This window comes from Lepus europaeus, chromosome 1, assembly GCF_033115175.1.
Source record: "Lepus europaeus isolate LE1 chromosome 1, mLepTim1.pri, whole genome shotgun sequence".
NCBI lineage: Eukaryota > Metazoa > Chordata > Mammalia > Lagomorpha > Leporidae > Lepus > Lepus europaeus.
Window position 1 is genome coordinate 143601068 of NC_084827.1, and position 16593 is coordinate 143617660.

Here is a 16593-nt window from a genome sequence, read left to right on the forward strand (position 1 = left end):
CTCCGCGCCGGCTCCCGCCCGGGCCGCTCCCGCCGACCGTTGGCCGGGCTGCCGAAGCCCCTCCTTCAGGACCCCCGCCTCCGGGCCGCTCTGGCGGCGGCGACCCATGTGGGGGTTACGACTCCTGCGGTCGCCGCCGCTGCTGCTCTTGCTGCCGCAGCTCGGGATCGGAGCCGCCTCGTCCTGCTCTCAGGCCAGAACCATGAACTCGGGCGGCGCGCGATGCTCCCCGGCCGCCGAGGGGTGCCGCCGGCAGTGTCTGCGGCTGTCCACGGTGCCGGGAGCCGAGCCGCAGCGCAGCAATGAGCTGCTGCTGCTGGCGCCCGCGGGGGAGGGACGGGAGCGGCGGGGCCTCCCCGGGGACCCGGCGAAGGAGGAGCCGCAGCCGCCGCCCCAGCATCACGTCCTCTACTTTCCCGGGGATGTGCAGGTAACCCGAGGCCGGCCTGGGCACCTGTTCCCTCCACTTGCGCGTGTGCGCTTCCATTAGCTCTTTCCCTGGTGGTTGCCGCCGGTTCCGTGCCTCGCCTGGACACAGCTCCCCGTGCAGCTCACGGCGGTGGCCCTGTCGGTTCCTCCACGAGATCCCAAGCCCTGACCCTTTCCCCATAGAACCCCGGGAGGAAGGTGTCCGGGCACGGCTGGGGGCCTGCTGTCCAGGCTTCCGGGGCTGGGGTTTGAGACAGGGAATGAGGCACACAGTGCGTACTCGTTCCGTAGCTTGGTTAAGCGACTGCGTGTGTGTGTTTTGGACTGGGGATTGAGAAATGGCTTTTAAATTAACTTAGCATGTAGAGTCCAGAAAATGCTGATCGTGATTAAAAAGCAAAGTCAACAAAATAACCCATTGCAAAGGTATGCTATTCTGTAACCCTAAAAAAAAAAAAAAAAAAAAAGGAGGTGAGACAAAAGGGGCAGTTATTACTAAACTTGTCAATATTTTGATGCTCACCCAAATTCTGTACCTTTGTTTTTGTGTGTGATTTTCTTTATTATCAATTTAATAGCTACGGACATATTTCCATGGTAGTGGTTGTCCCGGAAGCTGGGTCTTAATCTAAGACTGCGTTGTCTGATACAGTAACCATTAACCATATGTGACTATCTAAGTGAATTAAAACTGAATAAAACTAAAAGCCTGGTTTCTCAGTCATACTAGCTTCGTTTTAAGTGCTCAGTAGCTGCAAATGGCTGTGCGTACTGTATTGGACATCACTTAGAACATTTCAGTCATCACAGGAAGTTCTATTAGCACTAAAGCTAAAACTGGAACATAGCTAGGTGTGTTTCTTATCCATGAAACGATATTCCTTTACTGTTTTTGAAGTTGATGCTTTAAAATGATAAACTCACAGGGTCAAATAATATAAATATATTGTGTTTTTTCTTGCACTTAAAGTAATTGGCCTAGTTGCCTGCTAATAAAAACTATGAAAAAAAAAAAAAAACTAGTGCTTAGGTTGAAGGAAGAAACTTAATTACTCCATTGGTACCCTTGTGCTCACAAAAACAGCTGTAGCATTTCTGACCATGACTTTGGGGGAATTTGTGGATCGACTATGACAGGCATGTCTATAATAATGTAATAATGATTATGATAGTAATGACAACTTTTTTTCCTTTTTTTTTTTTTTTTTGAGAGAGAGAGGCAAAGAGATACCAGGCTGTCCAACCTTCTGAGTCACTCCCATCTTCTGAGTCACTCCCCTAAATGCCTACAATAGCTAGGACTGGGACTGAGACTGGGACTGGGCACGAGCCAAGAGCCAGGAACTCTATCCAGGTCTCCCACTTGGGTGACAGGGAACAAACTACTTGAGCCATCACTTGGGGCCTCCTAGAGTCTGCATCAGCAGGAGATGGAAAGATGCTGGAACAAAGAGCCAGAGCAGGGAATCTAACACATGAACTCTTTTGTGGGGTACAGACAGCGTGCCCATTTGGCCAATGCCTGCTGCTGGTGACATTTGTTGAGCAGCTGCTAAGTATTTTTAAAGTCACCCAGATACAAGTCTCTGGATGAAGTCGATAATGTTCTACCTATTTTTTGACTCCAGGCTGAGCATTCCTTAGAATGAGCATTCCAGAGCATTTATTGAGCATCTGAAATCAAAATGCTATAAACCCAGAACTTTTTGAGTGCCAGTGTAGCACCACAGTGGAAAATTCTACATCATGAAACTTTGTTTCATATACAAAATTATTAACAATATTTTATCAAAATGATTCTCATGCTGTGTATATAAAATATATATGAAACTTAAATGAATTATATGTTTAGACTTGGGTCACATCTCTATAGCTCATTATGTGTATGCAAATATTCCAAACTCCAAAACACATTTGGTCCCAAGTATTTTGGAAAAGGGATACTTAACCTGTATTACCTCCTTTTGATCCTAGATCATCTAATGCTTTATGGAGCCCTTGAATTTATTACATTTTTGGACAGTGATATGCTGTTGATTTATGCAGAATATTAAGTACTCTTTTTTTTTTTTTTTTGGACAGAGTTAGACAGTGAGAGAGAGAGAGAGAGAGAAAGGTCTTCCTTCCGTTGGGTCACCCCCCCAAATGGCTGCTAAGGCCGGCGATGCGCCAATCCGAAGCCAGGAGCTTCCTCCTCGTCTCCCACGCAGGTGCAGGGCCCAAGCACTTGGGCCATCCTCCACTGCACTCCTGGGCCACAGCAGAGAGCTGGACTGGAAGAGGAGAAACCAGGACAGAACTGGCGCCCCAGCCAGGACTAGAACCCGGGGTGCCAGCGCCGCAGGCGGAGGATTAGCGTAGTGAGCCGCAATGGCGGCCAATGAAGTACTCTTAAAAACCCTAGGTCTTTTAGAGAAGAAAGAGAACAAATACATCAGGAGGCTTTGAGGCCAGATTGCTTAAGTTTGAACCCTGATTCTGTACTTTTAGCTATGAAATCTCTGGCCAGTTGTTAAATCTCTCTTTATTGCAACTAGTTACCTCAACTATAAAATGGTAGTAATAGCTTATAGAGTATCAATGGGAATTAAATATGTGAATACTCAAAAGTTTCGGATTCCGTCTTATCTTTCTAGTGACTTTTTCAATTACTGGTTTCCCCTAGCATTACATTCTTGATCTTTTTCCTCTGCCTTCACTCCGTTTGTGATCTCTTTCAGTCTCTTGACTTTGCTTACTACCCCATACCCTGAGAGCCCTTAACATTTGTGTATCTATCCTAAGTGTATTCCCAAACTTTACATGCACCAGTTATGTGCACAGTTATTTTCTTTAGAATATTCAGTAGTTCTAAAAACCTCTGGATTGTTATCCCTATGCAGTTTTCTTTCTGTCAGTTCATGGAAACTGCCTTTTCAGTTGCTCAAGTCAAGTCATAGCTTTGGCCACTACTTCACACTTCACAGCTAATCCATCAAAAACTCCACTGGCTTTAGTGAATCTAAAATGATCAGAATAAATGTCTAAAAGTGTAAATCAAATCATGCCATACCACCTGTAAAACTCCAGTGGCTTCCCGTGTCACTCAGAGTCAAAGCCAGAGTCCTCAAGAGGGCCTGAAAGGCATTCGTCATCTACATTTGCCATATCCTGTTACCTCTCTGACTTTGTCTCCTTTTTCTGTTGTACTCTGGTCCAGCCTCACTGGCCTTCTTGGTGTTGCTCAAACAAGTCAGGCACACTTGACTTCAGAAGATTTGCAGATACAAGGCAGGCTTTTGGTGTAGGTGTAAGGCACCAGTTGGGATGCATATAGTGTCCCATATTGAAGTGCCTGGGTTCAAGTCCTAACTCTATTCCTAATTCCAGCTGCCTGCTAATGTGCACCCTGGGAGGCAGTAGGTGATGCTTGTGCAATTGTTTAGTCCCTGCCATCCACGTGGGAAACTCAAGTTGAGTTCTCAGGTCCTGGCTTCAGCCTGGCCTCGAACCAGCTATTGTGGAGTGAACTAGCAAATGAGAGATCTCTGTTTCTCTGCCTTTCAAATAAAATGATTAAAAAAAAGTTTTAAAACAGATTTACACATACTACCCAAACAGCCTTCCTGTAGATATTTGTAGTTTTATTATCTTACTTCTCTCAGGTCTGCACAAGAGTCTCCCTTAATAATCACATGTATACACAGGCTCCCCATCAACTTTTTTCCTTCATTTTTATCCGTATCATTTACTATATTAGTTATGCTTCATTCTGGGCTTTATTTTCTACCACTAAAATGTCAGAATGTAAGCTCCTGTCTGTTCATGCACTGACACATCTGAAGCTTCATGATTGGCACATAGTAAGTGTCCATGCTAATTGTTGCATGAATGCATGTACAAAGGTAATTCAAAGGTCCATAGGAAAATGGAATTAAAAGATAGTTTATTTTGGTTTAAAAAACATCTTGAATTCCATGTTTAGTTTTTTAGTAATCTGCATTTTCATGAACTTTTTTGAAGACTCATATATGCATGGATTTCAATGCTTCTAATTCCATTTTCCCTGAACATTTTGAACTGCCCTCTTACATAGTTGAACAATGCATGAAGTGATTGATATGTATTGACTGGCATTGTGTAAAATGCTAGTCAGATTTCCTTATATGTATTTTTGCACCTGATTCTTTAGAACCTAATACTTACCCTTATGAAAGTTTATCTATTAAATGCCACCTATTTATCTACTATGTTGATTTTTTGGGAATGGTTATTTGGGTTTCTACCATGTAGATTAAGTAAATTTTTTTAATATTTTTATTTTCTATTTGAATGAATATTGGACAGATTAGGGCCAAACAGAACTTTGAAAGAACATTAGCAGGGGCTGGCGCCGTGGCTCACTTGGTTAATCCTCTGCCCGCGGCACCGGCATCCCATATGGGCACCGGGTTCTAGTCCCGGTTGCTCCTCTTCCTCTCCAGCTCTCTGCTGTGGCCCAGGAAGGCAGTGGAGGATGGCCCACGTGCTTGGGCTCTTGCACCCACATGGGAGAACAGGAGAAGCTCCTGGCTTTGGATCAGCACAGCTCCAGCCATTGTGAACATTTGGGAAGTGAACCAACGGAAGGAAGACCTCCCTCTCTGTCTCTCTCTCTCTCTCACTGTCTAACTCTATCTGTCAAATAATAATAATAATAACATTAGCAGCCTTGCCTCATCTTGACACTAATTCATTATTTGTCATTAAGTGGAATGGTTGTCCATATAATTTTAACTCTAATTACTGTTACTTTCTCAATATTCCTTTTGTGTAGTTATCTTTTGTTGTTATCCTTTGCTTTTTAACTCTATACTTGTCCTTTATCTTTTATTTTTGAAAGGCAGAGTTACAGAAAGAGGAGGAGACAGTCAGAGATATCTTCCATTCATCCACTGGTTCACTTCCCTAATTGGCCATAACGGCTGGGGCTGAGCCAGACCAAAGCCAGGAGCCTGGAGCATCCTCTGGGTCTCCCATGTGGCTGCAGGAGCCCAATAATTTGGTCCATCTTCCACCACATTTCCAGGCACATTAGCAGGGAGCTGGATCCAAAGTGGAGCAGCTGGGACTGGCGCCCATATGGGATACCAGCATTGCAGACAGTTTAACCTTCTAGAGCAGAATGCCTGCCCCAACCTTCATCATTTTAATGACAGGAAAACTTGAGGCCATAGCAATTCTTATTTCTTTAGGTAGCACTTCATGTTTTTCTTATCCATCAGTGATTTTGGAGAGGGATCAGGAATATTTTTATGTAGATGCTTTCTAATTTTGAGTTATTTTACTTTTTGAAGGGAATGGAATTACAAGCAACTCCTTTTTCAAGTGTGGGAGTTTATTTTTTAAAAATATTTTATTGATTTATTTGAAAGGCAGAGTTATAGAGAGGCAGAAAGAGAGGTCGGTCCTCCATCCGCTGGTTCACTCCCCAGATGGCCGCAACAGCCGGTGCTGCACCAATCCGGAGCCAGGAGCTTCTTTTGGGTCTCCCACGGGGGTGCAGGGGTCCAAGGACTTGGGCCATCTTCTACTGTTTTCCCAGGCCATAGCAGAGAGCTGGATAGGAAGTGGAGCAGCCGAGTCTCAAACCAGTACCCAAATGGGATGCCAGCACTGCAGGCAGCGGCTTTACCTGCTACACCACAGCACCAGCGCAAGTTGTGGGGGCTTAATTTGATGAATTTTGACAAGTATAACCACTACAATCATGTTATAGAGCATCAACCTAAAAAGCACCCTTGTGCCTGTGCCCCTTTGCAGTCAACCTTCTTTCCCAGGCAACTGCTGACCTGCTTTGTTTCATTATAGTTTTGCCTCATCTGGAATTTCATTAATTTGGAATCATATAGTTTGTAGTCTTTTGTGTTAGGCTTCTTATGCTTACAATAATGGTTTTGAAATTCATCCTTACTTTTGCCTATATCAACACTTTGTTCCTTTTTATTACCAAGTACTATTATATTTATGGATATGTCATTTGTATGTTTGTGTGTGTACTTTTATTTGTACCATACTCTAAATAATTTGGCCGAGTCATGAATCCCAGGGCTTCGCGTGCTATATCTGGCAGCTCCTCTTAGGCCAAATGCTGTTCTGGTCGTGCTAACCTGCTTACTTGGAATGTCTACTTTATGCTCAAAGAAGATGTCTTTTTTTGCCCCATCTTTGATGAAAATGCAGTTCATACCTCAAAATGGCTCTCAGTGCTCCACTCTAAGAGTAGACCACCTAGCTTAAATCTTTATTGTGAATGTTTCCAAACTCTTGATGACATATATGTAACATTTCCCTAGAAATCCTTTGTACAGTGTGGGCCTGTAAATTTTCGCAGGTCAAGCAGGCATCTCACCTACTGGAGCAGCGCTGCTTAATCTCCAGGAGATTGCACTGTTGCCTGCCTCGCTGAGCAGAAGCAAGACCTTCACCCATTGTCCCCTGAAGGGAAAGTATGAGTGTTACAGCTTTAGTCTTCTCTGGCAGTCTTGCACTTTTTCTGTAGATTGGCCGTGGATAATAGTGTGGGTCAAGTTCTTTCTGTAGATTGGCCATGGATAATAGTAGCAGAACAAGTTTTGGCTAATCCTGTAGGACTCTTTGGTGCCTCATTTTAGAATATGGAAGTACTCAGATCTGGGCTTTGACACGACAGTAACAATTTCATTTTTACATTTAGAATACAGTTTTTTGGTTATAAGCACTTCCTCCCCCCATCATTTAATGGGCTAATTAATGGTAACACCAAATTCTTAGAGTTTAGAGCATCTTCTACTGTGGTAGAGACTAAACTAAGAATCATAAAATCTGGGTTCATTTTGGCTCATTAACTAAATAACTAATATAAATAAAAGATATTAGGTTTCTTAAGTATAAAAAAGATTTAGATGAGCCCTTCAAGAGTTAAGCCTCTGATTTTAGGATAATTTTGTGTAAATTCTGGATGTGCAGAGGCAACAGCTCCACATAAAGTCAAATGATGACCTTCTAGGTATAGTCATTTAACAAAAAAAATATGACAAGCCTCTAATGCCAATGAAATACACCTGTAAGGAGTTGGGCTTCATAGTGGGGAAATTATCAAAGAACATGAACAGAGAATTAAAAGAAAGATGCAAATCATCAGTAAACAAAAAATGCTCAAGCTAATTAGGAAACAGCGTGTAAATTAAAAGTAAGACATCATTTTATCATAGGAGCAAAGATTTTTAAAAATTAGTGCAAATGGTCATTAACATTAAGGATTTGTAAGGATGAGGAAAAATAAGCACTGTTGTATACTTGTAGGAATTAAATTTGAATTAATCTTACTGATATCTGAAATGAATGCAAATCTATACTGCAATGGAATCATGCCTGTAACATTAAGTGAAAAGTACATATAAACTTATTGTTGCCTCTTGGACAGTGTTCTTTATATAATACTTACATATATATATATATTTATGTAAAGAAAACTGTACTGCTAGACACCAACACTCTAATGATTATTCCTAATTGGTGGTTTTGTGGATGATTTTTCAATTTTTGAAAAGTAAGTCTTCATCTACCCCATACTCTCCAGGTTCCCTCCCATTTCCTTGCCCGAGGCTACCACTGTCACTTATACGTATGTGTGTATTTCTAGACATTCTATGCTTATGCAATTTTTAAAAAATACATATATGGTACCATAGCATACAGAGTTTTTTAGTTCTTATTTTACAACACATATGAATCCCCATAGAGCTGCCTCATTCTTCTGAAGCAAAAATAAATATCCTTATACATATTTATCTATGCATATATGCAGCACTATCAGAGAAAATTCCTAGAAGTGGAATTGTTAGGTCAAAGAGAGATACATGCAAAGCTGATACATACTGTAAATTGTTTGAAACAAGGAAAATTCACATTTTTCTTTTTTTTACAGTCTGCATCCAATCCATCAGCTAATCTGCTTCCATCATACGTTCAGAATATGTCCGCTTCTTAGCACCTCACTTTACTGCCACCCTGGTTTAAGCCACCTTCTTCTATCACCAGGATTGTATTTCACTGCCCTCTTACCAGTCCTCTCCTTTGTTGTTGCTCTTTCCTACAAGGAGCCAGAGTAATCCTCTCAGAACAGATCTTGTCAGCCCTCTGCTCCAGCCCTTTTCAGGACAAAAGCCGCAGTCCTCAGAGTGTCTTATAGAACTAATAGCGCCTTCCTGTCCTCAGTGATCTCTTTGCCCTGGTGGTGGTCACTTTGCTTCTGCTCACTCCACCAGAGCCTCACTGGCCTCATTGTTACATTGTGGTGGTGTCTAGTGTGCTTCTACCTGAGAGCCTTTTACAGTTGCAGTTTCTTCTGCCTCCATATTCATGATTCACTCCTTGATTCCTTCATCTGTCTTCACTATCACCGTATTGGAGAAAGCTTTCCTGACCATCATGTGTTAAAATACTAATTCTCATCCTCTTCAAAACCTTATACTCCCTTCCCCTTCTTACACTGAAAACCACCCCATGTTTTGTACTGTCCAGTAATATAGCTACTTTTGCTATTGGCTACTTGCAATGTTGTTAGCGTAACTGAGGAACTCAATTTTTAATTCTATTTAATTTCAGTCAATTTAAATTTTAAAAATGATACTCAGTTCAGTTCCTGGAAAACTTAGTATATTTGGAACAACTTGGGTATGCGAATCTGCTTTTTCAACTGCAAATTTTACGAAATCTAAATTCAGATCAAGTATTTCCGATGAAGATTTAGCATCCAAATTGAGCTGTGCTGTAAGTGTAAAACACTCACTGGATTTCAAAGACTTAGTAAGAAAAAAGGAATGTAATAATCTCCCAGTAACTTTTTATACTGATTAGCCATTAAAATGGCAATTGGGCTCAATATATTAATAGAATAGTTTCAGTTGTTCACATTTTACTTTTTTAAATGCAGCTCCTAACAACTTCTATGTATGATTCATATTTCTGTTGGACAGTGCTGCTGTGTTTACTTCTAGAGTTATTGTTTATCTCTGCACTAGATAGTAAGCTTCATGTGGGCAGAGATTTAATTTGTCCTGTTCCCTGCTCAATCGGGAAGTATCCAGTAAGTTTGATAGCATAAATTTGAATGAATTGTTCCTTTAAAAAAAATGGAGTATGGATAAAAATGAAAACAACAAAATTTGTATGTCCTAGAACCGAAACAAAAAGTTATACATATATAATTCTTTGCCATGAATAAGATCCAAATACAAAAAGGCAAAGGATATAGTTGGATGAGAGTGGGAATCCAGATAGCTAATAAATGAACAAAATTTCAACTTTATTCTAATATTCAGTAAGTCCATATTTCAATGAGTTATCCTATTGTCTGTGAAATTTAACAGAATTTATACATAACTCTGTTGAAGGCAGTATTATATTATATATCATTAACATTAAATAAATAATGAATGGTCTTTGGCCTAGTTATTCTACTTCTAGGAGTTTACGTTTAAAGATGTAATCACAAGGCCAGCGCTGTGGCTTAACAGGCTAATCCTCCGCCTTGCGGCGCCGGCACACCAGGTTCTAGTCCCGGTTGAGGTGCTGGATTCTCTCCCGGTTGCCCCTCTTCCAGGCCAGCTCTCTGCTATGGCCCGGGAAGGCAGTGGAGGATGGCCCAAGTGCTTGGGCCCTGCACCCGCATGGGAGACCAGGAGAAGCACCTGGCTCCTGGCTTCGGATCAGCACAATGTGCCGGCCTCAGCGGCCATTGGAGGGTGAACCAACGGCAAAGGAAGACCTTTCTCCCTTTCTCTCTGTCTCTCTCTCTCACTATCCACTCTGCCTGTCCAAAAAAAAAAAAAAAAAGTAATCACAATTGCATGCAAAGATTTTTCTATATTGTTCATTGTAGCTTTGTTTGTAATACTAAAACTGAAATCAAAGTGTTCAGGTTGCTGAAGGAATCTAAAGAGGGAGTAGAGCAGGACGGCAGCTTAATAAAAGGGAAATATTTTAAAATTCTGTTTGGCAAGAAGTCTGATGAACCAAATTTATATTTTTACTTGATAGGAAAGTTGATCATATTTATACTAAACAGCATTTTTTAAAAGACGTCTATAATCTTTCCAGATTGTTTTATTTTTAAAATTCTTACTATTCTATGTGGATGTCTTTTACCCTGTCTGTTGCTGGATTTGAGGCTTAAGTTAAAGAAGTGATTTCTTTAAAATCTGATAAAATAATGACAGATTTATAGTTTTTATTTCTAGTGCTTTAACCATAGGTCATAGTAGCATCCTAAGTTTCCCTACAATAAAATTGTGAAGGTATTTTGTGGAAATAGTTTTATGTCAATGTGTACTTAATGCCTGTTTCATTTTTCTTGCCTTTCAGAATTATCATGAAATTATGACTCATCATCCTGAGAACTACCAGTGGGAAAACTGGAGTCTAGAAAATGTTGCCACCATTTTAGCCCACCGATTCCCCAATAGTTATATTTGGGTGATAAAGTGTTCCCGAATGCATTTGCACAAATTCAGCTGCTATGACAATTTTGTGAAAAGCAACATGTTTGGTGCTCCAGAACACAATACTGACTTTGGAGCTTTTAAACACCTCTATTCTTTATTAGTTAATGCTTTTAACTTAAGTCATAACAGTTTATTATCGAAGAATGTGAATGTTTGGAAGAAGGACTCCAAAACATCTAACTGTAGATCCAGTTCTTCTACTACTAATGGCTGCCAGGGAGAAACAGAGAGGACCTGTGAACAATTTGATGAGTCTGCCATGAGTTTTCATCCACCTTCACTAAATGGTGCATCTTTTACTTTGATTGGATTCAGTAAAGGTTGTGTTGTTCTGAATCAGTTGCTTTTTGAATTGAAAGAAGCCAAGAAAGACAAGAATATAGATACTTTCATCAGAAGCATAAGAATGATGTACTGGTTGGATGGTGGTCACTCTGGAGGAAGCAATACTTGGGTTACTTATCCAGAAGTCTTGAAAGAATTTGCACAAACAGGGATTATTGTTCACACCCATGTAACACCTTACCAAGTACGTGATCCCATGAGATCTTGGATTGGAAAAGAGCACAAGAAATTTGTTCAGATACTTGAGGATTTTGGTATGCAGGTGACTAGCCAAATTCATTTTGCAAAGGAAACTCCTTCCATAGAAAATCACTTTAGGGTTCATGAAGTATTTTGAGACTTCGAGTACACTCATGTACTCAACTTAGTGGAAGAACATAAGCACTTTCAGTGTTACAAATTCAGATAATGAGATATTATTCATAAGTGCATTGATTCAGATGAGATATAATATATAGATGCATTGAATCAGATAATGAGAAGTAATTCATAGGTGCATTATCATTTTGGGGATGGGGTAAGCACACATTCCTAAAATATGAGTGTTATGTGCAATAGTATTATTTGCTTGTGAATGTGAGCAGTTTTAAATTTGGATTGGGTTAGAATTAGTTAATTTGAAATCTAAAAAAGTGGTTTGTGATAATCCTTTGAGAAAATATAAAAGAAAGTTATTAAATAGTCCCTTGAAAAGATAACTAACATTGTGTTTGTTGGAATTAGTTGATTTTCTGAGTAACGCTTTCAATTAATTTTGATGACATTAAAACAGTATTAGCTCAGAAACTTAAGAATATTTCCTTTCTCTTCAAACAGAGCAAAGCACAGTTTCCCATCATTTTGGAATTAACTATTCTGCCTCTTGTGTTACCTAACTCAGACACATTCTTAATGTGTCACCAAGTGTTTTTTTTCTTCTTGAGCGTCAAAATATATTTGATTACAAATATCTAAGAATGTGCAATAGTGTAAAGTTTTTTTTTTTCAATATTACACCTCAGCACTGTGGCTTAATTTTTCTTTTTAAATATTTATTTGAGAGATAGGGAAAGAGCTCCTATCACTGGCTTACTACCCAAAAGCCTGGGGCTGCTGCAACCAGACCAGGCTGATGCTGCAAGCCCAGAACTCAGTCTGGGTGTCCCATGTGGGTGGCAAGAACCCAATTTATTTGGGCCACCACCACTGCCTCTCAGCGTTTAAATTGGTAGAAAGTAGAAGTGGGAGCTGGAGCCAAGCATTGAACCCAGGTACTCCAGTGTGGGACACAGATATCTCAATCAGTGACTTCACCTCTAGGCCAGCTGCTGACCCCATTGCTTAATTTTTAATTGACAATTTTTAATTAATTATTTTGGATAAGACAGTTTGAGGTTTCTTGAATCTTGGCCAAAAACCAGTTGTTTTGGAAAAACTGGTTTAAATTGAGCATAATTATGTATATTGGGTAAAAATATACTACAGAGCAGATTTCAGATTTTTCATTATATCAATCTTTTGAAAGAGATCAACTTTGGTAAAATAAATATATAATGCTGTATTTGTTAGTGCTCCATTGAAAAGGAGACAGATTCCACAGACCTAAATCAATGTTCCTCTAGAAGCATGATTTTGTCTGCCAAAAGAAAATAGCTCTCTTTGGCCAAAATGCAAAATTATATTGCTATAAGAAAAGTTATAAGGGAAAGTTTGAAGACACAAATGATTTAGTTTTGGCTCAAAAACTGAATTTGCTTAACACTGCTACATAATTTGGGGGAAGTTTCCTTCTGCCCGTTTTTCTTGACCTAGATAAATACATTTTGAGAAACCAAGATCTAATGAATTTCAGCCTACTTTGAAGCAATGGTGTGTTTACAATAAAAGGTGACCAGTCACTTTTTTGTTGTTTATTAATAATTAGCTTTTGCAGGTCATGAGGTAACTAAGCAGGGAAGTAACATGCTGCTTTAGGACTGAGAAAAAATACACTGAGGCTTAATTTTAATCCAGAGGACCTATATTTACAAAACAATAAAAAATAAAAATGTTAACTTCTTGGTTTCTTCTCAGAATTACACTTAATGACTCTATACATACATTCCAAGTATTCAGAGACTCATAAGATTCTTACCAAATGCTTAAAAATCTTTTTGGTGTTTTAATAATTTTATACACTACAGAAGTGTATTTTTTAAGATAAAATAGTTTTGTATTACTTCAGTTTCTTTAAATACCTGCTGTTTCTTTTGAGACCAAATATTTCTATTAAGTCAGCCTGATTTTAACATACTGTGCCTACAAAGCACTATGATTGGATGGCTTTTTTTCAATTTAATAATCCTAGGTTAAGTTCTTGTTTCTAATGTAAAATAGCTGAGTTACTGACTGTTCTATGGAGTGGGGAAGGAAGGACATTTATTTTCATGGGATTAACAAATGAAAAGGCAGGACTTTCAGAGGACATTCATTTAAAAATTTTCAGGTATTTAAAAATTTGGGTGCTTCAGCTATCCAGTCCTGTGAATGCTTAATTACAATTTTGTATGTTGAATGGATATTAAGAATAACTAACTGAGAATACAGAACTTCCATCATCTCAAAATAAGGTAACAAGGGAAAGTAAAATTATTTTCTGGAACAAATATATATATATATATCAAGTTGATCAATACTCAAATGTTTTCAGTCTTAACATTTCAAACTGGTCCTTTCTCTACCTTTGTTTAAAATTGTTACTGTAATTGTTAATGTATCCTTTTGAATTGTGCCTTTGTTGTGAGTCAGTTGAGAAAAGTAGTCTTACAAATACTGTGAAAGTTGTTACCCCCAAAGCATGAATGTATAATTGTATTAAAAGTAATAATCCACATTTGTTTGGATGTGTTTTGTATTAGCCGTGTTAAAAACTTCAGCTCATTATTTGAAAGGAAGCTATTTGTGTCCATGTTGTCAGTTTGGGTATCCATATGTTTTTATTACTTTCCATGTTTGTTTTTTCCCAAATGAATTCATTTCTTTTCCCTTTTAAATTGCTCCATAGAATTTGCATTATATCCTTTTTATTCTGCTGAATTTCTCAGAGAACAAGTCTCAGGTATCTGCATTCCTTTAGCTCTTAAGGAGAATGTCCTGTGATCTATTCTTTACTTCATTCATGTAGCATCTCAGTACCTCAGTACGTCATGGTTTAGACCATGACAGTACAGCACAAAGTCCCAGCATGTTAATTAATATGAAATATGTAATGGATTAAAGGTTCAAGTAAAATATGAAGCAAAAAGAAGTATTCATAAATTTAAGCTCCTTTAAGACACGCAACAGAGGATGTGATGTTGACAGGCCTCATCTGTAAACTCGGGTTTCTCTAAAAAGGCAGAGGCCTAGCAAGCTCTTGGTTGAAGAGGCAGGCAATTAAAATGGTCTTTTTAGTATCCCATTTAGTGAACCTGTTTGTTTTTTTTTAAAAAAAAAAAAAAACGGGATATAACTTAGGTGTATTTAAGACACCTAAGCTATGTGCTCGAAACAAGAGAAAGGTAACACTGGAGCTGTGTAAGTGACTGCCAATCTACGTTAGTTCCTTCTGTTTTTTAGCAGTGGGGAAAGGAGTCACAACAGCACAGCTCCAATTCCATCAGACCTGCCATCCAGTTTCCTGTGTATTTTTTTGGTCAACTCGGCCTCAGTGTCTGTTAGCAACTTTTTATAGGTGAGAGCAAGGCTCATTAACTAAGGTTCTTCCCAAATGTTCACAGAGCTGTTGTTCAGATGGATGAAGGATACAAGCCTTGTTCATTTTGTTTTCCTTGTTTTGATATTTCATGAAATTGAGTTTAAAATTGACTCCTGAATAAAAATAATTCTAGTGTACTCGTGTACCAAGACAAATACTGCTAATTTGAAATGCTAATAATTACTCTCCACACATAGTATTTTTTTTTTTTTCATTTATTTGACAGAGTTACAGACAGAGACAGAAAGGCCTTCCTTCAGTTGATTCACCCCCCAAATGGCTGCTACACCCAGAGCTTCGCCAATCTGAAGCCAGGAGCCAGGTGCTTCCTCCTGGTCTCCCATGCGAGTGCAGGGGCCCAAGCACTTGGGCCATCCTCCACTTCCTTTTCTGGGCCACAGTAGAGGGCTGGACTGGAAGAGGAGCAACTAGGACTAGAACTCAGCGCCCATTTGGGATGCCGGCGCCGCAGGTGGAGATTAACCAAGTAAGCCATGGCGCCGCCCTCCTCCACACGTAGTATTTTGAAAATTACTTTGAACAACTAATGTGAAAGAAACGTCCAATTAAAAAAAATAGCAAATTCCAGTTGTCCCACCTAGTTATTCAGTCTTTTAGAAGCAACCACTATGAGTGGTTTCTCGTGTATTGTTGCAGAAATAATTCTGTGCATATGCATATAAATGTTTACACACAGCACATCCTGTTAAACAAATGGCAGCCCAATTTCAAGCCTATTTTTCATGTAATAACATTGGGAAAATCCTATGCTAGAACATATTCCTCTGCCTCATTCTTTATGGGTGACATTCCATTTTTGTATTACACTGACGTCTACTTGTATTCATTAATTTTACTTTGAAGCCTTGTCTGTATAGCAAGCAGTGTAGTGAGGTGATTTGCTGGAAGAGGGAAATAATTCCTTTTCTGTGTTGGGTCAAGCCCCCAGACTATAAGCCACAGAAGAGCTATGTATCCAGAAGCATCTGTGAGATGTGCTGCACATAAAGGGAAAAAAAATGAAGAATTTCTGATCTAAGAACTCCAACTGTAATCCCCGTTTCTGTCACTCACAGTTGTGCAAGCCTGGACACCAACCTATTCAATCTGGGTTGATGAAGTGGTTTCTAAGATCTTTTCAACAATAAAATCATATGATTTGAATTCCCTGAGAAGCTGCAACTAACAATCTGTTATTTTACACAGTATAAGCAAACATATCATTTGGTCTTCACTCAGCAGACAAAAAAGATTAATAGTATGTATTTAAAATAAACAGACCCTAACATTACAATTATGACCAGGAAAGTAACTTTAAAACTCCCAGTTCCAGCTTTCTAAATAATGTAATTTTACATTTTTGTTTATTTGAAAGGCAAAGTGACAGAGCAAGCCCTCTAACTGCTGGGTCATTCTAAATATCCATAATGGAGAGACTGGGCTGGGAAAGTTGGAAGCTGGGAACTCAATCTAGGTCTTCCATATTGGTGGCAAGAACCCAATTACTTGAGCCATCCTTGCTGCCTTCCATGGTGTGCATTAGCAAGAAGCTGGAATCAAGAGCTGGAACAGGGTGTTGAACTTAGGTACTCTGATGTC

The 16593-nt window shown here is 39.4% G+C and overlaps 1 protein-coding gene across 1 annotated transcript; it reads left to right on the forward strand.

The window, feature by feature from the left end:
• C1H2orf69 (chromosome 1 C2orf69 homolog) lies at positions 1-14130 on the forward strand. The gene is made up of 2 exons (XM_062189617.1): positions 1-430; positions 10795-14130. The coding sequence occupies exons 1-2, from the start codon at positions 107-109 to the stop codon at positions 11614-11616; spliced, it is 1146 nt and encodes a 381-aa protein (XP_062045601.1). The 5' UTR covers positions 1-106; the 3' UTR covers positions 11617-14130.
• Positions 14131-16593: the final 2463 nt, after the last annotated feature.

What these genes read in the sequence shown, in the direction of transcription:
- C1H2orf69 (XM_062189617.1), top strand. Translation starts at nt 107, where the DNA reads ATGTGGGGGTTACGACTCCTGCGGTCGCCGCCGCTGCTGCTCTTGCTG. An exon ending in ACTTTCCCGGGGATGTGCAG is followed by an intron (nt 431 to 10,794) that starts GTAACCCGAGGC and finishes CTTGCCTTTCAG; the next exon opens with AATTATCATGAAATTATGAC.